This window comes from Xenopus laevis, chromosome 8S (genome assembly GCF_017654675.1).
Source record: "Xenopus laevis strain J_2021 chromosome 8S, Xenopus_laevis_v10.1, whole genome shotgun sequence".
Classification (NCBI taxonomy): domain Eukaryota; kingdom Metazoa; phylum Chordata; class Amphibia; order Anura; family Pipidae; genus Xenopus; species Xenopus laevis.
In genome coordinates, this window is record NC_054386.1 from 97,782,726 (window position 1) to 97,808,669 (window position 25,944).

General features: G+C 40.0%; 1 protein-coding gene across 2 annotated transcripts; it reads left to right on the forward strand.

Moving 5' to 3' along the window:
* The first annotated feature begins 348 nt into the window (after positions 1-348).
* nes.S (nestin S homeolog) lies at positions 349-25,666 on the forward strand. 2 transcript variants are annotated; one of them, NM_001087857.1, is given in 5 exon segments: positions 377-1,257; positions 11,874-11,998; positions 15,463-15,527; positions 17,395-21,608; positions 21,610-23,338. In NM_001087857.1, coding segments are annotated over 5 exon segments (5,235 nt in total). In that variant the 5' UTR covers positions 377-453; the 3' UTR covers positions 21,637-23,338.
* The last annotated feature ends 278 nt before the right edge of the window (positions 25,667-25,944 follow it).

The window sequence follows — 25,944 nt, forward strand, 5'->3', positions numbered from 1 at the left end:
GGTCCAGAAATTTGAATGTTTTGTTTTAATATGGAAAATAAAATATACATCCTTAAATGTATGCAAAGAAAAAAAAAGTTTAGTTTTTTTCATTATTAACATTTTTTATTACCATTTAGTGGGTTAAAAAAATATTTCTTCTGTAATTTCTTTACTAATAATGATTTTTCATTTCAAGCCTATGTTTCCTATGACAATAACCTTTGTATTTTAAACCATGTGAGTTAATCTAGTGTGTGCCTCACTTAGTGCAATGGGTTAAGAAGTGTGTTAATTTGGTTCCCTCCCATTTCCAGCCAGATGCTTTATATGAATAGATGAGCTCTGCTCCTCCTTAGTCACTTTCTCAATCTGCTCACTCATTCAGGAGCCCAGCAGAAGCCCCTTCTGTCTGGCTGTTGAACACTGACTGGGAAAAGTTCCTTGGGATTCACTCCACATTAATAAAGAAGAATGGAAGGTTACTTAGCATCAGTATCACTGGGAGAGGAGTCCACTCAAATGTGGAGCCTTAACAAACGTCTGGAAGCCTATCTGTCCAGAGTCAAAGCCCTGGAAGAAGAGAATGAGTTGCTCAGAAAAGAAATCCACAGTTTAAGGAGCAGTAAGTCTGAAAGATGCTGGAAGAAGAAGCATCACAAAGAGATGATGAAGCTGAGGGATGCTCTGGATGATGGCCACAGAGAGATGGTCCAAGCAGAAATGGTAAGAGACAGCATATATGAAGAGATTGAATTTGTAAAGCAAAGGTGCCTGGAAGAGAAGCAAGCAAGGGAAGATGCAAAGAAAGAACTGTCAGAGAGTAAGAAATTGTTGGAAGAAGAGACAAGAGCCCAGATCTGGTTGAAAGAAAGACTTGGCCAGCTTGAAGCAGAGTTGGAGGACATCCTGAGAGACCATGAAGAAGAAAAAGCATTGATGGAAGAAGAGATTGCAAGCTTCTCCCAAAGACTGGAGAACTTCAGGGTCGCCCCAGTAGCCTTTAAACCTGTGGAGGTTGACGACTATGCCAGGAAGCTCTCAGAGATCTGGCAGGGGGCTGTGGAAGAGTATAAGAGTGAAGTGTCAGTGTTGGAAGCCGGTTTGTCCGAATCCAAGGAAAACCTGAGAAAGGTGTTGGAAGAAAACAAACAGAACCGGCTTCTGCTGCAAAGCCTGGATAAAGAATTAGTGAGTCTCAAGAGGAGGAAGGAGGCTCTGGAGGACCTTCTCTCCAAGCAGTGGCAGGAGCAGAAGGAAGAGGAAGAAAAGCTGCAGGTGAGTACTTTAACCCATCATAGCAACGAGTGGAGTTACACTCATCTCTAATCATATCACCATAGAATGAATATTGTTACTCCAGGGCTTGTTATGAGTGCAAAGGGCAAAAAAAAAAAAAAAAACAGGGCTAGTTTGCATGTTTTTTTTACCCACAATGCAGTAAAAAGTTGCACCCATTTAATTAAATAGACACATGTTGTATTGGTGATGATGAGTTCTCATCCCTTAAAATTCGGTACCCATGTTAACAGCAATGCTGCACCTAGCGATTGTAAATCAACCCTTCTATTTTAACCCGTTAAGTGGCATGAAAAAAAATCTATGGCTCCCCATATGAGGATCACAGTTCCGACGCAGTATATTCTAGTTCTCCTGATGGCACTTTGATCCATGCCGCACGCGTTCTTCCATGGCACCCCACATCAAAGAGCCAACGTGGCACTGAAAGGGTTAAAAGAACCATCAGACTGTTACTCTAGTCTGGCACATGTTGCAGTCACTGTTTATCTTAACATATGGGCTCTCACGGCCTTCTATAATAATAATGTCAGGTCCTGGGGGCCTCAGTGCATAACATTCATACCAAACACGACTGGGCTAATGGTGTGGGTTTATCATAACAATGCCATTATTATATTCCCAGAACACAGTCTCATTGGTGGGTCTGGACACACACACACACACACATATATATATATATATATATATATATATATATATATATATATATATATATATATATATATATCCATTTGTACTTTATATAGCCTAAATATATTGTCAGTTTCTCTACATCATCACAATAGGAATAGACATCGTAATAAAAGTACAGGTATGGGTCCTATTATACAGAATGCTCGGTTTTCCGGATAACGGATCTTACTGTAATTTGGATCTTCATACCTTACGTCTTCTAGAAAATCATTTAAACATGAAATGAACCCAATAGGCTGGTTTTGCCTCCAATAAGGATTAATTATATCTTAGTTGGGATCAAGTACAAGCTACTGTTTTATTATTACAGCGAAAAAGGAAATCATGTTTTAAAATGTGGATTATTTGGATAAAATGGAGAGACTATGGGAGACCGCCTTTCCGGAATTCGGAGCTTTCTGGATAATTGATCCCATACCTGTAGAAATAAAAACATTGACAGCTGGAGCTGCCATAGCGCTTCCACTGCTGCCATGAAATGAAACATCCTCCATAAACTGTCCCTTTAACAACCAGTTATTTTTAACTCCAAGTTTATTTTTAACTCTAAGGCAGTTATTAAGCAAAGTCCGAATTTATCTCAATATTTTCTGCTACAAACTCCGATCAAAACTGCACAGGTTTTTTACGCTTATTATTACATTTTCCCGAAAATGTGGTAAAAATCTAATTTTCACATTTTTTTTGGATTTTTTTCATCCGATTTTCACAAATTTCGTGATTTTTCTGGAATTTTCATCCCAAAAACACACATTTCTTATGTTTTTTCGCCTGAAAACTTCGGGGTATTGCATGAAACCCAGCGCACATCAAAAAAATCATTGGGACTTCTCCCATTGACTTATATGCGACCTCGACAGGTCTGAGATGCCGGATTTTCAGATTCAGATTTTTCCATCCTCTGGGTTTAATAAATTCCGAAAAATTCGTGATTTTTTTAAAAGTCTACGAATGTTTCGTAATTTTTGCATTCGGAGTTTAGTAAATAAACCCCTAAGTGTATCACACTATTCAACATCTTTAATTCCACATTTAAAATGCCTGTAAAATATTAGTAATTCGGCAAAGAGAGTGCAATTTCTCAGCATATTTGTATATACCGATTGGAGCTGCCATACCGATATAGACACAAAGCATCAGACATAGGTTAAATATCGAATAGTTTAGCAGCTGGTCAATAAAAGGCATTAGAATTGATCGCAACAGAGGTTTACGCAGCCCTGAAGGGGTTAAGCAGAACAACTGTTTTAGTGCTTGTCCATTTGCTACTAAGAAATCTATACGTATCCCATTTGGGAAATCCTCACCAGCTGATCCCAGATCTAAATCAGCTCATCTGTCTGTCTCTATTGTCAGTGGAATAAGCTCCATTGTGATTGTACAGTATCTGCTCCACCTGCCGCTCCCACCCCCCATACATTATGGACATGACTCTTACTCAGTGCTGTTGTCCCTGGTAGGAATTCTCCATCTGACACAAATACATAAATCATATGTACGTGGGATATGTCTGTAGGATAGTGTTCCTGGAAGTACCAATGAGTTAAAATTAGTGACAGTTTTGGGATTGCTCCCAACTGCCAGTGAGTCAGTCTCTGATTAGAATGGATACTATTTCCCCCCTTTCTTAAACATTTCTATTTTTTATATTCACTGGGACAGAATGTTCTGTTATACAGATAGCTAGAATCTCAGCTGCCATAAAGCAGGACAGGACTGCTGCTTACAATGGGGATCAGATAGGATCTGTGCAGCCACTGGGACAGAATGTTCTGTTATACAGATAGCTAGAATCTCAGCTGCCATAAAGCAGGACAGGACTGCTGCTTACAATGGGGATCAGATAGGATCTGTGCAGCCACTGGGACAGAATGTTCTGTTATACAGATAGCTAGAATCTCAGCTGCCATAAAGCAGGACAGGACTGCTGCTTACAATGGGGATCAGATAGGATCTGTGCAGCCACTGGGACAGAATGTTCTGTTATACAGATAGCTAGAATCTCAGCTGCCATAAAGCAGGACAGGACTGCTGCTTACAATGGGGATCAGATAGGATCTGTGCAGTCACTGGGACAGAATGTTCTGTTATACAGATAGCTAGAATCTCAGCTGCCATAAAGCAGGACAGGACTGCTGCTTACAATGGGGATCAGATAGGATCTGTGCAGCCACTGGGACAGAATGTTCTGTTATACAGATAGCTAGAATCTCAGCTGCCATAAAGCAGGACAGGACTGCTGCTTACAATGGGGATCAGATAGGATCTGTGCAGCCACTGGGACAGAATGTTCTGTTATACAGATAGCTAGAATCTCAGCTGCCATAAAGCAGGACAGGACTGCTGCTTACAATGGGGATCAGATAGGATCTGTGCAGCCACTGGGACAGAATGTTCTGTTATACAGATAGCTAGAATCTCAGCTGCCATAAAGCAGGGCAGGACTGCTGCTTACAATGGGGATCAGATAGGATCTGTGCAGCCACTGGGACAGAATGCTCTGTTATACAGATAGAATCCTCAGCCATAAAGCAGGACAGGACTGCTGCTTACAATAGGGATCAGATAGCCATCAGATAACCATGATAAATATATAATTTTAGGCATAAAGCTTTTTATATTACTTTGTAATAGTGTCATTAAGATAGCCAATGCCGCGCATAGACGTGCAGATTTCCCGACCTCCCAACCTCCCGACCTGCCACTAACCATTCAGATCAAATAAATTAGTAAAAGAACAGATCAGACAATGTTCTGCCCCTGACAGCAATCGTACGAAAGTTATGTTCGACAAAAGCTAGTGACAGTCTCCCTCTTATATATACCTGAAATTGAGAACCCTATACCTGAGCTTGAGCACCCTATACCTGAGCTTGAGCACCTTATACCTAAGCTTGAGCACCTTATACCTGAACTTGAGCACCTTATACCTAAGCTTGAGCGGCTTATACCTGAACTTGAGCACCTTATACCTAAGCTTGAGCGGCTTATACCTGAGCTTGAGCACCCTATACATGAGCTTGAGCACCCTATACCTGAGCTTGAGCACCCTATACCTGAGCTTGAGCACCCTATACATGAGCTTGAGCACCCTATACCTGAGCTTGAGCACCCTATACCTGAGCTTGAGCACCTTATACCTAAACTTGAGCGGCTTATACCTGAGATTGAGCACATTATACCTAAGCTTGAGCGGCTTATACCTGAACTTGAGCACCTTATACCTAAGCTTGAGCGGCTTATACCTGAGCTTGAGCACCCTATACATGAGCTTAAGCACCTTATACCTGAATTTGAGCACCATATACCTGAGCTTGAGCACCTTATACCTGAGCTTGAGCACCTTATACCTGAGCTTGAGCACCCTATATATGAGCTTGAGCACCTTATACCTGAGCTTGAGCACCTTATACCTAAGCTTGAGCGGCTTATACCTGAGCTTGAGCACCCTATACATGAGCTTGAGCACCTTATACCTGAATTTGAGCACCATATACCTGAGCTTGAGCACCTTATACCTGAGTTTGAGCACCTTATACCTGAGCTTGAGCACCTTATACCTAAGCTTGAGCGGCTTATACCTGAGCTTGAGCACCCTATACCTGAATTTGAGCACCATATACCTGAGCTTGAGCACCTTATACTTGAGCACCTTATACCTGAGCTTGAGCACCTTATACCTGAGCTTGAGCACCTTATACCTAAGCTTGAGCAGCTTATACCTGAGCTTGAGCACCTTATACCTGAGCTTGAGCACCTTATACCTAAGCTTGAGCGGCTTATACCTGAGCTTGAGCACCCTATACCTGAATTTGAGCACCATATACCTGAGCTTGAGCACCTTATACTTGAGCACCTTATACCTGAGCTTGAGCACCTTATACCTAAGCTTGAGCAGCTTATACCTGAACTTGAGCACCTTATACCTAAGCTTGAGCAGCTTATACCTGAGCTTGAGCACCTTATACCTGAGCTTGAGCAGCTTATACCTGAGCTTGAGCACCTTATACCTGAGCTTGAGCACCTTATACCTAAGCTTGAGCGGCTTATACCTGAGCTTGAGCACCCTATACATGAGCTTGAGCACCCTATACCTGAGCTTGAGCACCCTATACCTGAGCTTGAGCACCCTATACCTGAGCTTGAGCACCCTATACCTGAGCTTGAGCACCCTATACCTGAGCTTGAGCACCTTATACCTAAGCTTGAGCGGCTTATACCTGAGATTGAGCACATTATACCTAAGCTTGAGCGGCTTATACCTGAACTTGAGCACCTTATACCTAAGCTTGAGCGGCTTATACCTGAGCTTGAGCACCCTATACATGAGCTTAAGCACCTTATACCTGAATTTGAGCACCATATACCTGAGCTTGAGCACCTTATACCTGAGCTTGAGCACCTTATACCTGAGCTTGAGCACCCTATATATGAGCTTGAGCACCTTATACCTGAGCTTGAGCACCTTATACCTAAGCTTGAGCGGCTTATACCTGAGCTTGAGCACCCTATACATGAGCTTGAGCACCTTATACCTGAATTTGAGCACCATATACCTGAGCTTGAGCACCTTATACCTGAGCTTGAGCACCTTATACCTGAGCTTGAGCACCTTATACCTAAGCTTGAGCGGCTTATACCTGAGCTTGAGCACCCTATACCTGAATTTGAGCACCATATACCTGAGCTTGAGCACCTTATACTTGAGCACCTTATACCTGAGCTTGAGCACCTTATACCTGAGCTTGAGCACCTTATACCTAAGCTTGAGCAGCTTATACATGAGCTTGAGCACCCTATACCTGAGCTTGAGCACCCTATACCTGAGCTTGAGCACCTTATACCTAAGCTTGAGCGGCTTATACCTGAGATTGAGCACATTATACCTAAGCTTGAGCGGCTTATACCTGAACTTGAGCACCTTATACCTAAGCTTGAGCGGCTTATACCTGAGCTTGAGCACCCTATACATGAGCTTAAGCACCTTATACCTGAATTTGAGCACCATATACCTGAGCTTGAGCACCTTATACCTGAGCTTGAGCACCTTATACCTGAGCTTGAGCACCCTATATATGAGCTTGAGCACCTTATACCTGAGCTTGAGCACCTTATACCTAAGCTTGAGCGGCTTATACCTGAGCTTGAGCACCCTATACATGAGCTTGAGCACCTTATACCTAAGCTTGAGCGGCTTATACCTGAGCTTGAGCACCCTATACCTGAATTTGAGCACCATATACCTGAGCTTGAGCACCTTATACTTGAGCACCTTATACCTGAGCTTGAGCACCTTATACCTAAGCTTGAGCAGTTTATACCTGAACTTGAGCACCTTATACCTAAGCTTGAGCAGCTTATACCTGAGCTTGAGCACCTTATACCTGAGCTTGAGCAGCTTATACCTGAGCTTGAGCACCTTATACCTGAGCTTGAGCACCTTATACCTAAGCTTGAGCGGCTTATACCTGAGCTTGAGCACCCTATACATGAGCTTGAGCACCCTATACCTGAGCTTGAGCACCCTATACCTGAGCTTGAGCACCCTATACATGAGCTTGAGCACCCTATACCTGAGCTTGAGCACCCTATACCTGAGCTTGAGCACCTTATACCTAAGCTTGAGCGGCTTATACCTGAGATTGAGCACATTATACCTAAGCTTGAGCGGCTTATACCTGAACTTGAGCACCTTATACCTAAGCTTGAGCGGCTTATACCTGAGCTTGAGCACCCTATACATGAGCTTAAGCACCTTATACCTGAATTTGAGCACCATATACCTGAGCTTGAGCACCTTATACCTGAGCTTGAGCACCTTATACCTGAGCTTGAGCACCCTATATATGAGCTTGAGCACCTTATACCTGAGCTTGAGCACCTTATACCTAAGCTTGAGCGGCTTATACCTGAGCTTGAGCACCCTATACATGAGCTTGAGCACCTTATACCTGAATTTGAGCACCATATACCTGAGCTTGAGCACCTTATACCTGAGCTTGAGCACCTTATACCTGAGCTTGAGCACCTTATACCTAAGCTTGAGCGGCTTATACCTGAGCTTGAGCACCCTATACCTGAATTTGAGCACCATATACCTGAGCTTGAGCACCTTATACTTGAGCACCTTATACCTGAGCACCTTATACCTGAGCTTGAGCACCTTATACCTGAGCTTGAGCACCTTATACCTAAGCTTGAGCAGCTTATACCTGAGCTTGAGCACCTTATACCTGAGCTTGAGCACCTTATACCTAAGCTTGAGCGGCTTATACCTGAGCTTGAGCACCCTATACCTGAATTTGAGCACCATATACCTGAGCTTGAGCACCTTATACTTGAGCACCTTATACCTGAGCTTGAGCACCTTATACCTAAGCTTGAGCAGCTTATACCTGAACTTGAGCACCTTATACCTAAGCTTGAGCAGCTTATACCTGAGCTTGAGCACCTTATACCTGAGCTTGAGCAGTTTATACCTGAGCTTGAGCACCTTATACCTAAGCTTGAGCAGCTTACCCGTTAGAGTTTAAACCTTTGGCCAGAGTCACAAAAACATTGCGAGAGCAATTAAAGGGGCTGTTCATCTTTAAATTAACTTTTAGTATGACATAGATTATTATTAACATGTATTTATATAGCGCCAACATATTGCGAATAGCTTCCATATAGTGATATTCTGAGACAATTTGCAATTAGTTTTAATTTTTTCATTATTTGTGGTTTTTAAGTTATTTAGCTTTTTATTCAGCAGCTCTGCAGTTTGCAATTTCAGCCATCTCAGGAGAGGGACTGCATAGAGAGACGAGTAATACAAAGTAGCAATAACAATACATTCATAGCCTTACAGAGCATTTGAGTTTTAGGTGGGGTCGGTGACGCCCATTTGAGACTTGGAACGAGTCAGAAGAAGAAGACAAATAGTTCAAAAATCAAAATAATTCAAAAACAATAAAAAAAAACGAAGGCCGGTTGAAAAGTTAATTATAGTAAAATAATAAAAGCTAAATAAAGAGGATCACCCCAAATCTCATCCTAATTGACTTTCAACATAGGCTGTCAACTGCAGTCAACTCTAATCGATTGTCGTCCGATCTCCCCTAACTGGCCTTCAGAGTCCCACTGTCACATCTTCAAGCCCAATGGGGGGGGGGGGGTAGCCCACTGATCTAGTATGTATATACTGCATATATACAGTACACATACAGGTATAGGACCTGTTATCCAGAATGCATGGGGTTTTCTGGATAATGGATAGTAATGGGCGAATTTATCCTCCAGTCCCGTGATTCGCTGCCGGTGAATAAATTCGTGAAACCACCGCGAAAATTCGCTGGCGTAAAAAAAAAAATGGATGCCAGCGTCAAAAACAAGTGAGAATGCCCAAATTCGCCCATCATTAATAATGGATCTTAAAACACTTAAGTGACGACAATATATTGCATCTGTATTGCATATACATTCCTTAATTCTAGGCTTTGATAACAGGAGACCCTTGATTGGGTAACACAGCACTTAAAAGAGAGCAAATTGATTTAGGCTTCCCACCCAATCCAGCACTTGCCATGACTTATTGGGCTAATTGGATTCGGCAGCAACGGGGAACATCTGCTTTGACTCCTGAATGATATATATATATATATTAGCCAGGCAGATGGTTAGTATTTTAGTCTCCTTCATTTTATTTGGGCCACTTAACTTTATTACATGGCTGGAATAAACACAGACATCACTAATTGCTTGCAGGAATATCCCACAGGGACAGTCATGATGGAACATATATACAATATATATAATGTTACCATTGAACCTTTATGGCCACATAAAAGGGTCACCAATAAAAATAAACGCAAATTACTTTATTACTTTATTTCACATATGTCTCATTCCTGAATAGAACCTGTTAGTGAAATCAGTTAATAGGGACATGGATGTCCTAATAAAACGGGTTTACTTTTGCCTGAAAAGGTATGGGACCTATTATCCAGAATGCTTGGGACCTGGGGGTTTCTGGATAAGGGGTCTATCCATAATTTGGATCCTCATACCTTAAAGGGATACTGTCATGGGAAAAAAAAAATTTTCAAAATGAAATAAGGATTAATTATATCTCAGTTGGGATCAAGTACAAGCGACTGTTTTATTATTACTTTTTAGAAATTCCGATTTTTTTTTTTGGATAAAATGAAGTCTATGGGAGCCTTTCTGTAATTCTGAGCTTTCTGGATAACAGGTTTCAGAATAACAGATCCCATACCTGTACTGTTTTATTGTTACAGAGAAAAAGGTAATCATTTTAAACAATTTGAAATTGAATTATTTGATTAAAATGGAGTCTATGGGAGATGGCCTTCCTGTAATTTGGAGCTTTCTGGATAACTGGTCTCATACCTGTATTGGGAAAATGCAATACATTTCTGCATTTACACAAACTTGTTTGTGTTTATTTTGAGGTTTTTTTTCTGGCACTTTGTCTGGGTCATTGTCTTCGTTTTTGATAACAGCCAAGTCTTGCTTTATGGCAGGTTTTCTACAGCACTAAGGGACACAAAAGCATGCAAGTGAGCAGAACATGCCCATTAGCACCCTGCTTTGCAATTTGTAAATTACTTCTCTTCACTTAGGGGCAGATTTATCAAAGGTCGAAGTAAAAATTTAAAAATTTAAAAAAATTTAAAGAATTTAAAAAAAATTCGAATTTCAAGTTAATTTTTGTGTACTTCGATTAGGGAATAGTCCAAATTCGATTGGAATTGCGAAATTTATGTACTTTCTCAACTTCGACCATTCGCCATCTAAAACCTGCTGAATCGCTGTTTTTAGCCTATGGGGGACCTCCTAGGACCTATCCGGAGTCAATTGATGAACGTTGAAAAATCTAAGTTTTTTTCGGGAAAAACTTTGAATCGCATGATTCGAATGCGCTATTACTTCGATTTGTATGATTCATATTAGATGGAAAACTGACCTATTCGATCGAAAATGGACCTATTTGGCCAAAAAAAAAAAAAAGCAGGTGCACTTCTGTAACAGTTTAAGATAAGCAAAGAAACAATTGTAACAATTTAATATAAGCAAAGAAACAATTGTAACACTTTAAGATAAGCAAAGAAACAATTGTAACAATTTAAGATAAGTAAATAAACAATTGTAACAATTTAAGATAAGCAAAGAAACAATTGTAACAATATAAGATAAGCAAAGAAACAATTGTAACAATTTAAGATAAGCAAAGAAACAATTGTAACAATATAAGATAAGCAAATAAACAATTGTAACAATTTAAGATAAGCAAAGAAACAATTGTAACAATATAAGATAAGCAAAGAAACAATTGTAACAATTTAAGATAAGCAAAGAAACAATTGTAACAATATAAGATAAGCAAAGAAACAATTGTAACAATATAAGATAAGCAAAGAAACAATTGTAACAATATAAGATAAGCAAAGAAACAATTGTAACAATATAAGATAAGCAAAGAAACAATTGTAACAATTGAAGATAAGCAGGCCTCTTGGGGAAACTGTGACTTGCAGCCTAAAGGGCAATTCACCTTCACATTAGCTAAACTGTAATAACACATAAAAACCACAGGAATGTGTTGAACTTTTCATACTCTGCCAAATTTTGTAAAATGAACACGGTAATTAGGGGGCGTGGCTACAAAAATGGGGGCGTGGTCAAACATTTTAAACAACCAATGGATCTCTGCATGTTTGGCCGCTTTAAAGGAGTTTAGAGAGACTTCAGATGGGGGATATTTCTCATTCCTGTGGATCTTCATCAAAAAGCTTGATGTGTCTTTTTTCATTTCAGTTGTTAACTCTTTATGTCTGACAGAAGCGGCATTGTAGGGATTTGCTTATGACTGATTGGCTTTTCCTTATCATTTGCAGCTTGAGGCTGAAGCTTTGGAACAGGAGAAACAAGACCTCAGAGGCCAGATTGCTGAAGTTCTAGAGGACAGACAGCAGCTTATGCACCTTAAGATGTCTCTCAGCCTGGAGGTGGCCACATACAGGTAACTATCCTTGGGCAGCCGATACGTGTGTGTGTGTTTGTTAGGTAGGTAGAAATGTTGTACATGATGTTTTGTGCTTCTGTACCAGCCCAAGGCAACCACAGCCCTTTAGCAGTAAAGATCTGTGTCTCCAAAGATGCCCCAGTAGCTCCCCATCTTCTTTTCTGCTGATTCACTGCACATGCTCTGTGCTGCTGTCACTTACTGAGCTTAGGGAGCCACTCACAATATACAGTACACATAGAATAGAAATGTCACAATATAAGGCTGATTAGTAATTAATACACATAATTACTACATGGCTGCACATAAACCAGTGCAATTAGCATCAGAATTTAATAATCAGCAAACCTGTAGCATCAGCTTATATTACAGCCAGGGAAGCTCATTTTCTGCTGGATAATTAGTGACGAGCCCTAAGCTTAGCTTCTCAACAGCCAATCAGAGCCCACTGAGCATGTGAGTTTCACAGACACTTTCCAAGATGGTGACCCCCTGTGACAAGTTTGAAGTCCTGGATCATTGCTGCTATTGACAAGCTCAAACTTTAGCCTCATGCAATAAGTTCACTATATACAATATGAAATTTTTAGCACACTGTAACACTGTAACCTACAGCACTTTAATACCCCTCTGAATTGTGTCTGTAAGTTACCCCTCCCATTTAGACTGTAAGCCCTATGGGCTAGGGTGAACTGTCTACAGCAAGTTAAAGAATAAAACCAAAGACTTGATTGGTTGCTATTAAGAACTGGACTTGTGCAAGTTAGCACCTCTATACATAAATGAACCCCTGCATTTTAGCGGCCAGAAATAATGGCTATAACCTCGCTCCCATTATAAGTCCCACTTCCACCACCAGTGCCCAGACTGGCACATTAGTACCTGGACAGCACCTGCTTTAATTAGCCCTTTAATTACAGCCCATATTACAAATAGCAGCAGTCAGAATAAGGATTCAGGCAGTTTATATTAGCGGCCAAACTAAAAATAGGTTCCCACCCAAATAAACCTGGCAGTTTATCCAGTTAAAGCCTCGCTGTTTATACAACGAGAAGCTCATAAAGGGCAGAGAAATCTAAACTTTCTCTTTGCTGTGTCAAACCATATCCATTCCGCTCTCATACGGAAACAGAGCATTTTATTTGACTACAGAATATTTAGCCTGTTCTTTCACCCATCTATTTAAAGGACAAGGAAAGCCAAAGTCACTGAGGAGGTGTATTACATATCGGCACCCCAAGTCAATTTAGCTTTCATTTTCAATTAAACCTATGCTTACAGCTTTCTAGTAGTATGAGCGCTTGAGTAATGCCATAGTGAAATGCTACCATCTAAGTACTCAGGGCACGGGAAGGCAACTTCGGGGCGACTTCGGAAAATGAAGCGTTCCGAGTGCCATCCTGCCTGCGATTTAGATTCTAAGGCTTTTTGGGGTGATTAGTCCCGGCGACTAATCTTCTCGTAAAGCCTTCCCGCCGGCTAGAATCTAAATCGCAGGCAGGATGGCACTCGGAACGCTTCTTTTTCCGAAGTTGCCTGACGAGGAAACTTCGGGCGACTTCAACATCCCCTCCAGCTTTAACAGGACACTTTGTGAAGCTTTCCAGCATGTATACAATATATTATTATTAGCAGTGTCGGACTGGCCCGGCGGGATACCAGGAAAAACCTTGGTGGGCCCCAACCCTTAATGGGCCCCTGCCGGGCCAGTCCTCTCTCCCAATCGCCAAAAAATAGGCTTTTTTAGGCGACACACAGCGCCACCTGTGCATGCGCGGCACCAATTCATTCAGTGCTAAGCGAGGGTGTCTTCATGCATGCACGCTTGTTGCGTCATAGTAGGGGGAGGGGGGGGTCGGAGGGGGCCCTGGACATCAGTCCCGGTGGGCCCCGGGCCCCCCAGTCCGACTCTGATTATTAATACTATGAATAAATAAGGGGCTAAGTCTCAGCACTAAAATAAATATGGAGCCTGGAACTCCATTGATAAATGAGCCTATTTGTCTCATGAATTGGTTCTGGTGAGGATTGTGCGTCTCCTCTACACACAAAGTGCAGACTCAGCATGGAAAGGTCGAGGAAGCCCCCAAATTCAGCGCGGTGGGTCTGAGCCCCATTTTTATGGTGAACTGGAAAGGCTTCCCTGCAGGAGTCAGTCTAAATGTTGAGATTGTGCGAGACCTGCCGCTCCAGAAGAGTCTGTAATTTGCAGAATAGCACTTTAATAAATGGCAACTGTCAGTTCTTTTGTAGGTTCTTAAAAAGAAATACTCCATTCAAGAGAAATACAAATGCTCTAAGCTTTCAGTCCCTCCCATTAAGATTTCTTGCCTTTATAGGCTGTTTTATCCATGGGAATTTGCTTCCCTCCCGGCCTGACCTGCTCCACTTCTCTCCCTGTTTAATAAGGACGGACTTGCGGTTGGCTCTGAACAAAAGCCGGTCACTTATTAGCATGACAATTGTTCTCACTGGGGGCTACGGCAGAACATTTCTTTCTTGAGATTTCCCATTATAGACCAAGGTTGTGTCACGGATGATAAAGCCTCAATAAAAGGGGAGACATCCCAAGGGCTTTTGTGTGTGAGTGTGTCATTGTGCGACTCTGAGCTTGTACAACAATGGATAACACCATCTCATAATATAAATTAACTGAACGAGTTAAGGTCCTTCGTGTTAAAAGTGCAAAGGTCTTATGCTGGGATGTAGGGGGGAATTCATCACTTTCTAGATATTTTGCTTAAAAATTGGCAAAAAAAAAAAAAAAAAAAAAGGACACTATTAAAAATTAGGTTTGTATTTGTGACTTAAGATAATGTAATGTTTTGGAAAGTAGAGTTGTTTTGGAAAGGCGTAATCACTTTTAGGGTTGTACACAGAAGTATTTTTAAATAGTTAAGTCTTTTATTTGCAAACCTGCTCTGCTTTATGATTTAGATTCTAACGATATGAATAACAGAACATTTTGTCACACTGGTTATAGATCCTGTTTGAAATCCATTGTAAGCAGCAGTCCTGTCCTGCTTTATGGCAGCTGAGATTCTAGCTATCTGTATAACAGAACAATCTGTCCCAGTGGCTGCACAGATCCTATCTGATCCCCATTGTAAGCAGCAGTCCTGTCCTGCTTTATGGCAGCTGAGATTCTAGCTATCTGTATAACAGAACATTCTGTCCCAGTGGCTGCACAGATCCTATCTGATCCCCATTGTAAGCAGCAGTCCTGTCCTGCTTTATGGCAGCTGAGATTCTAGCTATCTGTATAACAGAACATTCTGTCCCAGTGGCTGCACAGATCCTATCTGATCCCCATTGTAAGCAGCAGTCCTGTCCTGCTTTATGGTAGCTGAGATTCTAGCTATCTGTATAACAGAGTGCTCTTTCACATCGTGAATTCCCTTTTATATATGCATCAACATTACCAGTTTTAATGCCATAACTTTATTGGTTTTTGTTTTTAGGTCACTTCTAGAGGCCGAGAGTACAAGGATATACACAGATTACAGAGGATCTTACACCTTTAATGGTAAAATATAATTTATTACGTTTTTTTTTTGTTAAAAAATTATTTTATTTGTAGCCAACATAAACAAACATAGGACAACTTAGCATGGTATAACATAAGGACTGTGTGTAGGGTTGACACCTTTGTGCGGCCCATGAACCGGGCAGGGCCATGACATCACAGGGGCGGATCAGGGAAGTTGCATGTGGGGTGTGATACGTCACATGAGCTGGGCTATGATGTGGCGATTAGCAATTGGCTGATCACCATGTCAATCAAGGGAGATCCTGCCCAGTTTTCCTTATTTAGTAAACCAGGCAGATGTTTTGAGCCAGGCAGCCCTTTTGAAAACCGGCCTGTCCGGGTTAAATCCGGAAGGGTGGCAACCCTAACTGTGTGAGATTCACAATGCCAATCTAAATGTTTTACTATTATAGTAACCTCTAGCAACCAATCAAATTAATACTGAAGCAGGTAGCTCTGCTCCCCAAAAAGATTGTAAAAATGGCTCGGTCTATACATCACAAGATGCTTTGCTGGGATTTGAAGTCTGTAGAGCATCGAGAAACTAACACGCAAGACAGCTTATCTTAAAGCAGGGGTCCCCAGGCTTTTTTACCCATGAGCCACATTCAAATGTAAACATGGGGCGCATCACGATAATGAAACATGTTCCTGGGGGTTACCAAATAATAAATGTGATTGGCTATTTGGTAGCCCTAAGAATTCAAAAACAAGCACCTGCTTTGAGACCACTCGGAGTGGCATCCATTAAGTTGATCAACATGTTGCTCCTGAACCACTGATTGGGGACCAATGCCTTCAACTATGGCCAAGGTGACAGCCACTAGGGTTTGTTTTAGAACCCTGAGCAACCTGCTCTTACTGGTGGAAGCATCATAGTTTCTCTCTAATAAAAGTAATGCAACTGCCATGTTGTGTTTTTTAACAGTAATGTTTCCTGGTCTGAAATACAGTCAAACTGTTCAGTGGTCAGTTGATATTGTGTGAACCAAGAAAACTTTTTTTCATAAGGACATCTTCTTATATGCTTCCATGATACACCACAGTTTAAGTCATGATAAATGGAAGTCTATTTAGGTTCTATTGTCAAAAGCATTTCCACCAATTCTTCACTCCATTCTGTTCATTCATATGTTAATTGGGCCAAACATATAACATATGCATTCTTTGGGAAATGTACCCTTTAAATGACTTTTGTACTGTATTATAGATAGAAATATAGAAAGTAGGCTTTCTTTTTTTATATTTTGTGATTTTTCTTGAAGTTTACTATTCGCTTGATAGGGTCCTTCATTATTTATTACTTTGATTTTGGTCACATGCTCCAGTGTTTGATTTCTATTATGGCATTGAACCTACTGCCCGGATGCTGCAATCTGTGAGCCTAAGAAACATATACAGGTATGGGACCCGTTATTCAGAATGCTCAGGACCTGGGGTTTTCCATATAACAGATCTTTTCTTAATTTGAAACTTCTTACCTTAAGTCTACTAGTAAATAATGTAAACATTAAATAAACCCAAAAAGGCTGGTTTTGCCTACAATAAGGATTAATTATATCTTAGTTTGGATCAAGTACAAGCTTCTGTTTTATTATTGCAGAGAAAAAGGAAAGCAAAATTTGGATTATTTTATTATAATGTTGTCTATGGGAGACAGCCTTTCCATAATTTGGAGCTTTCTGGATAACTGGTTTCCAGATAATGGATCCCATACCTGTAGTAGTCCAAATGAAAAACAGTTTTTAAACCAAACCTCACTCGGGTATAAAGGTTTTACTTCACAAGGAAGAACTGCTTAGTATAAATAGGTCAAGCTACAAGATCTGGAAAGTCTTTGATGTTTTATTTTGTTTCATTTTAGATTCCATGTTGGAACATAATAATATCAGAAGAAGACAATCGGAAGATACAAGGAAAACTGTTTCCAAGGATCACAGACAGAGTTACAGTAAAAAACAGATTGGTGACAAAAATGAACTGCAGAGACCATCCCTAAACAATTTCTCGACTGTGAAAAGTTCTGCAGTTCCAGTAAGGACAAGTCCTGTAACCAAAGAGTTTCAGAAAGTTAGCTCCGTTCTTCAGTCTCAAGGTCTAAAATACACCAAAGCACCTCAAGTCAAGGAAGTTCAGACAGTATCAACAGTTAAGAGCAATTTAGAAACCCGCACCTTTTCTGGTGATGCTTTCAGGAGAGCTCAGGTGGAAACACGGAAAACAGATGAACAAGTTATTAAGAAAGATGCTTTGGGGCTGAATGATTTGAATAAAAACACTGGTTTTAAAGAAGAAAAAGATATACAGAAACCTGGTTTTATGGATCATGTTGTGAGTAAATCAGTATCATCGACTGAACATAAAGTTCCAGAAATAGATCCTTTAGAGTCTGCTTTGAAGTCATTGGAGGAAGATCTCAGCAGCGTGAGTTCTACTTTTAATGCAGGTCAAAGTTCAAATTTAGAGGCAATAAAAGATGTTCTAGGAGAACCGATATGTTTGGAGAATCTACAAAATGAAATTGCCTTTGAAAAAGAATCTCCAGGTACTAATGCCGAAGCAGACCCAATTGAAGAGGTTATTAGTGAATCTGTAAGCTACCAGACAGTTCATTTTGAAAAGCAAGAATTATCCAACTTGCTGGAAATAGAAAATACACATGAGAACCATGTCCAGGATGCAACCCAAGCATTTAATTCCTGTGAACAGGATGGACATGATAGAGCAAGTACTCTGGAAAATAATGAACCTGATGTCCAACAATATATCAGGACACTTGAGTCTAATGAAATCAAAGAATCAAAAATACCTTCAGACAACACTGAAGAAGCTGAAATCATAAGCAAAAGCAGAAAAGTTTTTTTGGAGAATGAATATATACCTGTTTCCAAAGATGATCTTACTGAATTTACAAGCCACCTAGAGAATGATTCTGAGAGCTCCCAGTCATTTGATAGCAAACTTTTTGAGAACAAGTCAACCGAAGATCAACTCATTACAAACTTGAAAAGTAACACTCAAGAGAATATCTTCCAGTCCAATCAAGAACATTTGGAGAATTTGGAATTTGATAGTGTAGTACCAGACACTGTAAAGTTCATGTATCCACAAGAAAATAATTTGTTAGAAGAAGAAAATGTTTACGGTGATGGGGAACTTGTTCAAATGGCTACTGATGAAAATATAATAAATCAGTCAAGTGATCAGTTGCTATTGAGTGATCACAGCCATCATGAAGAAACTAAGACTTCAGAGTCAATTGCCGTGGAACACAACAGAATGGAATCAGAGCATGCAGAAGTTGATAAGTCAAGTGAAATCCCAGTGGAAATCAGTGAGAATGTTAGTGTTGAAGAAATTATTCATGAGATAAGTGATGTTGAAGAGGATACTAAACAAGAATTTGAGGATGAAAGGGTTGGTGAACAGATAAACCAGAACAATCAGGAGAGTACTGTTGATTTGGATGGTTCAGTTTATTCACAAGAAGAAAATAGCCAGCTTGAAGAAGATGAAGTGAGCATAAGTGAGCAAATTGAAAAGGATTTTGAAATAAATGAACAGGAATGTCTAAAGTCTGATCAGATCAGAGAAGCATTTGACACTGAAGAGGTTGATCATCAAGTTGTAGATTTTATGCAGGAGCAGTCATTTGAAAGGGAAGTTGGCCAGCTAAATAATATTAAACAGGAGGTAGACTATTTGCAAAATTATGATGAAGACAGTTTCCAGAACAATGATGAGCCCCAGGAGCTTGAATCATGTGATCTGCAAGAACAGAAAATAAAACTGGAAGAGGAAAATCAACTCTCTGAGAATGAAGGAAATCAGAATTTTGGTGGGAATGATATTGAAGAGTTTAGTCAACAGGGCTATGACACTGATGAGATCTGTCAAGAGACTATTGGCAATCAGGTTTCAGCTCAGTTGCTATGTGAATCTGACATCAATCAGGATAAGCTGAGTATGGAAGACGAGGAAGAACAAAATAACCCTGAAACAGAGGATAATATTGGCTTAGAGCAGGAAAGTGATCAAGAAAATACCAGATCAAATGAGGGTACTAAATTTAGTCAAGAAGAATGTGATGTTGTTTTTAAACCAGAGGACATGTCAGACAAATCAGAATATAGTGGACAGCAGGAGGATTTAGACAAACAAGTAACAGATTTTTCTCTTAATGAACAAGCTAATAATGATTTGTTGGAAAAGGAAGAAGTAATCTTGCATCATGCTGATGATCAAAGATCAGTCAATGATGAAATTACAATTGATGAGAAGCTAAGTGAAAGAATTATTGATAATGAACTTGCTACGGTTGATGTTAATGAAAGCTTGGCTGCAAATAAAGAACAAGTTGATCTCTTTACAGATGAATATGCTGTTGACGATAATGTTGGCATGCAGGATGATGATAGTGGTCAATATCAAACTAAAGAAGACCTTTTTGTAGATGGAAACAATATCATAGAAAAAATTGAAATTCAACAAACTTCAGTACTAAACCAAGAAATTTGTGAGAGGGTAGATAATGTGGATGAAGATATTTCAGGAGAAGCAAAAAATGAGTCAGTTGAAATGAACGATGTTGTAGATTTGGTGCCTGAAGCAAAAGTTACTGGAGATGAGCAAATCAGTCCACTGCAGGATGAAAAGTTGAATTTGGAAACAATGGAGGATACCAAAGATAATGATGGACAACTTTGCCTGGAAAAAGAGAATGAGACAGAATATATTGAAGTCACGGATAGTCCCCAGTTTGCTACAGATCTTTCACATGATGCTGGTAGAGAACTAACTGTAGACCAAAATAGTGCAAATCTACAGTTTTGTGAGAACCCAACTGAGACACTTATTGCTCATCATATAGAATATGAAACTGTGGCAGACTCTGATCTTGAATCAACTGAAGAACAAGTGCAAGAAACTGAGCACATCCCCTTCAAACCAGAAGACAGTAAGATGGAAAACGAGAATTCCGAATCTGAAGAATCTGTTGATTCACAGGAGATCTCACTGAACTCCCATAAAAGTGAAGAATTTGAAATTAGTAAAGATTATCAGTTAGAACAAACCTTGCCAGATGTAACACCATTACCTAACCTAGAAGATGAATTTGAAGATTTAACTGAACAACCAGACGTTCATGAAGAACATCAAAATAATGATGACTCTGGAGCCTCTACTTTTATAACTTCAGTTGATGAAGATAAGGAAAGAGAAGTTAGAGAGTCAGTTTCTAAAGACGAAGAATCAAATGAAGAAGAATTTGGTGATGTACTAAGTGTTGATAAAACATCACAAGTGGAAGTCACTACCCTTTCAGGTTTAGCACAGGAACCGTCTTATTTAGGAGATAACGAGGAGTCCGAAGATTCTATGGAAAATGCTGAAATTCTGAATGAAAACCCAAGCAATGATATAGTTGACTTTATGGTCTCGCAAATGACAGAAACAAAAATCATCATAGCTGAACAGGTGACAGAACAAACAGAAGTAACACTTCAGTTTGATGATGCACCCAATAAACTTACAGAAAATCTTAATGCAAGAGAAAAGGAAACCTATGATTATGAAAGCAATGAAGAAAATATTGAATTTACAAATGAGAACCAATCAGCAAGCCCAGCAAATGACATTGTAGACGAGAATCAATCAGAAGATAGTGTTATCTCAGACAATGAAGGCACAACTTCCTCATATGAGGATTTGCCAAATGCAACATCAATCAGTCATGTTGTGGCATTGGAAGAAAGCAATATTAGCACGACTGAACAAAGTTCTACTGATACAAAACGTATGACTTATGAAGGCTATGAAATAACTTCATTACAAAATGTAGAAGACAATGCACAAGAGACTGAAAAAGAATTTCCTTCAGGAGTGCCTTTAGGACAAGAAGATTCCAGATCTGAAGATGAAGAGTTAGATGATGAAGGAAGTGAGTTTTCTTTTGGTGTAAATGATGAGAAGGCAAATGGAGAGCACAAAGATGTTGGTGAAGATGATGAAACAGAAGATATGTTAAATGGACATTCGCAAACAGAATATAGTAAAATAGTGTTAACAAGCAAAAAAAGCTTTGAGATGGAAGAGGATGTTTTAGATACGCAGGATATTCCAGAAGATTCCATTATTAAATATGCCATGTCAGAGGCGAAAAGTGAAGGCCTCTTCCAGTCTTTGCTTGAAACCTCAGAACCAAAAGATGGCAGCAGAATAGAAGAAGTCCTCTTATCTGCTGAAAGTAAGAAGGTCACCATTAGTTCTGAATATCTGGAATTTTCTGAAGAAGACAGACTTACCATGCTAGTACAAAACCCATACCTTAATGATAAGACTAACAAGGATGAACCTAAGACTGTTGCCAAGTCTCTTTTAGTAGATGAAGAATTACTTGTTTCAGCCAACCAACAAATTAATAATGAGAAATATGAAGGGGTTTTGGTTACAAAGACTCTGCATGACGATGAAGATTCCTGGTCATCTGATGACTAAGTGACACGCTCCAATATACTGTATCAGTGTTAATATGAAGACTTTATTTTGAATCACTGCCTTCACTGCAACAACAGTGACAACAGTTGTTTGCGAGTTGTGTGTCACATACATTTGTAATGGCTTTTTTAACAAGTTTCTTGAAATGACCTGGTGGTTTATGCATTTCCGAAGCATGATGAGCTTTTTGGTCGTCCATGGCACTGTAGAACATCTATGTCTACTTGAAAGGGGATTTTATTTATATAACACATTTTTATCACCCATATCATCTATATATTATATTTTAAAATATCCCCCAAGATACTACAACAGTACACACATCTATAGGCTGAAATGCGAGCTGCAGTGCATTCTATCCGTAATTACCTTCATCGTTCTTATTCTCTTACTCAGAATATTGCATGGTACATTATTCCAATTTTATATGGTCAATCACTAGCATGCAATTTAAACTTTTTGTTATATTGTGCCTTAGGTCTAATTTTTAAGTATATATAAATTTTTTTGGGTTGTAAAATGGAATAATGTATGTTTATGGTATGTCTCAGTCATATGGATAGATTCTGTAATGCACCGTCCATTCAAAGTTCAACAGATTTTTTTATATTCAGTTTTGAAATCTGACAAGGGGCTAGACATATTGTCAATATCTCAGCTGCCCCAAGTCATGTGACTTGTGCTCTGATAAACTTCAATCACTCTTTACTGCTGTACTGCAAGTTGCAGTGATATCACCCCCTCCCTTTCCCCCCAGCAGCCAAACAAAAGAACAATGGGAAGGTAACCAGATAACAGATCCCTAACACAAGATAACAGCTGCCTGGTAGATCTAAGAACAGCACTCAATAGTAAAAACCCATGTCCCACTGAGACACATTCAGTTACATTGTCAAGGAAAAACAGCAGCCTGCCAGAAAGCATTTCTCTCCTAAAGTGCAGACAGAAGTCACATGACCAGGGACAGCTGGGAAATTGACAAAATGTATAGCCCCATGTCAGATTTCAAAACTGAATATAAAAAAAATCTGTTTGCTCTTTTGAGAAATGGATTTCAGTGCAGGAGTCTGCTGGAGTAGCACTATTAACTGATGCATTTTGAAAAAAACATGTTTTCTGATGAGAGGATCCCTTTAAGAATATACTAATTTTTTTCATGCAACTTGCACAAAGATTAAAGGTCCATTCGAGTATTGTATGCATACATAAGCCACATCCTTGTGATTATGCCAAAATCCCTGCTTTGTACTCCCACCAACTGCTAAGCTGGTATAGGTGGGTTTTGAAATGTAATAAAGCATACCAACCTTTACAGGGTCATTAAAGCCTTGGGATATCGAGGTTTTAAAATGTTAGCAGTATGGAAATGGGACAATTCTTATGAACAGCAGCTGAGTGTAGAAAAATGATTAGCCCTCTAAACTACTCAACTGTCATTCTTTTCTATGCATCAGCCCTCTTGGCCCTCTAAACTACTCAACTGTCATTCTCTTCTTTGCTTCAGCCCTCTTGGCCCTCTAAACTACTCAACTGTCATTCTCTTCTATGCTTCAGCCCTCTTGGCCCTCTAAACTACTCACCTGTCATTCTATTCTATGCTTCAGCCCTCTTGGCCCTCTAAACTACTCAACTGTCATTCTATTCTATGCTTCAGCCCTCTTGGCCCTCTAAACTACTCAACTGTCATTCTATTCTATGCTTCAGCCCTCTTGGCCCTCTAAACTACTCAACTGTCATTCTATTCTATGCTTCAGCCCTCTTGGCCCTCTAAACTACTCAACTGTCATTCTATTCTATGCTTCAGCCCTCTTGGCCCTCTAAACTACTCAACTGTCATTCTATTCTATGCTTCAGCCCTCTTGGCCCTCTAAACTACTCAACTGTCATTCTATTCTATGCTTCAGCCCTCTTAGCCCTCTAAACTACTCAACTGTCATTCTCTTCTATGCTTCAGCCCTGTTGGCCCTCTAAACTACTCAACTGTCATTCTCTTCTATGCTTCAGCCCTCTTGACCGCCTAACTCTGCTGGCATCTCTTGCATGATGGCATCACTTATCCAGATCAGGGCTTGCAATGTACAGGAACATTAAGCCAATGCATTGCACTTTTGCATTCTCTTGACCTTTGGACTGGTGGAGAATGTGTGCATCAACAGTGGAAGGTACTGGGATGTTTGGAGGGTCCTTATTTTTAGTATAGAAGGCCTATTGCTATCATGTTAAACATATATATGTGTCAAGGCTTTAAGTGACATTCAAAGGTCTGGAGGGATATACAGGATCTCATGATAGTTGACAAAGCCAAACCATTGTAATGGCTGCCTTTCTACCTTTGTCTGATTGCATTGCACTACACTGACCGGACAGGAGTCATGTGAGTATCAAAGGCAAAAAAAGGTTTTTTTAAACTGGTTATTTATTAAATTTTGTAATTAAAACTCATTAGGAAATCATAACGATTATTGGAATTAAAAGCATCTGACTGTGGGACCAAGGACTGGGGAGAGACAACTAGTTCAGGGGTGGTGATGGGTTCCATGATTGTGTGTTTTAATCTGTCCCCGTTGGTGTGAACCCTTTCCTCCAAAGAAGACATATCCTACCTAATTCATGACGGTTGGCTTCCCTCAGCCTAAGCTAAGTAAGGAATGTTCTACATTCTAAAATGAACTGCCCCAGCCCCTGCCTTTCTTGTTATTATCTCCCAGCTACCTTAACACCACACCGGAGGCAAAAGGTGGTAACCCCAAGTGTAGTTCATATACTGTAGAGACATCACAGATGAACATATTAATGGGACAGAAATGCTAACAAATAAGTTGCCTTTGAACTGATGTAAGTCTCAAACAGCAACTGCCCTAACTGCAACTGTCAGTAATTGTGATCTGCCCATCTTCGGAGTAACAGTTACATTTGTGCTGAGATATTGGAACCATCGCCTGTTAATGTGAATTTAACCCTGCAGTATAATGTCGATGTGCCTTTAAAGTTAAATGACAGATTAAGACTCAGTACTGCCTACCTCATGTACCTTCTGGGTGACAGTGGACCTTGCGACCACCCCTCTGCAGTAAAGCCCTTTGTATGGTCCAGTTTTTGTGAGCTAGGAACCTTTTCCTGGGTTCAGTACAGAAAAGTTGAAGGTGGGTTACAAAAGAGAGGGACCTAGATGTTAAAGTGGGGTTGAAAGCTGTATTTTTAGCACCGGATTAGCCTTATGCCTTAATAAAAATAAAATATTTTGTTGGCCTTTAAGGATATGTTTTTGTACAAAGTACATGGCAGACCTATGCAGAGAACATTCCATAGTTGCCTATTTTCTTCTGTATCAGTGGGAGCTGCCACCTGTATTGTTTCTAGACCTTAACAGAAGAGCCGCATCTTATGGCTGAAAAATGTTTCTCTTTGCCTGGGGCAACATGCAAACGGAGGCAAACAGTATGGCAACTCGCTATAATGGGCCTATTGTTATGTACAATACGGTATAAGCACTGTTATAAATACTGCGCTCACCTACAAGTATGAATGTACTCGCCTACAAGTGCCACCTGCCTCTATGAAAAATCCTATTATAGTACAAACGGAGATCATGTTAATGACGTGCCTTCACAATACCTTAATAAAATCAGTCAATGTTTTATCGTGTGTTGTGGCCTCTGCTTTATTTATAGACATAATGGTTTCAACTACGTTGCTTGTCCTTTAAGCATAAAAAAAGAACCTGGGGTTACCTTTCTTATACCATCCACTGCCACTTTTATCCTAACAATCGTGTAAATCCACTAGAACCTGGTGTTACCCTTCTTATACCATCCACTGCCGCTCTTGTTCCTAACAATCGTGTAAATCCACTAGAACCAGGGGTTACCCTTCTTATACCATCCACTGCCACTCTTGTTCCTAACAATCGTGTAAA

What these genes read in the sequence shown, in the direction of transcription:
- nes.S (XM_041574123.1), top strand. Translation starts at nt 454, where the DNA reads ATGGAAGGTTACTTAGCATCAGTATCACTGGGAGAGGAGTCCACTCAA. An exon ending in CTGGAGGTGGCCACATACAG is followed by an intron (nt 11,999 to 15,462) that starts GTAACTATCCTT and finishes TTTTGTTTTTAG; the next exon opens with GTCACTTCTAGAGGCCGAGA. An exon ending in AGGATCTTACACCTTTAATG is followed by an intron (nt 15,528 to 17,394) that starts GTAAAATATAAT and finishes GTTTCATTTTAG; the next exon opens with ATTCCATGTTGGAACATAAT.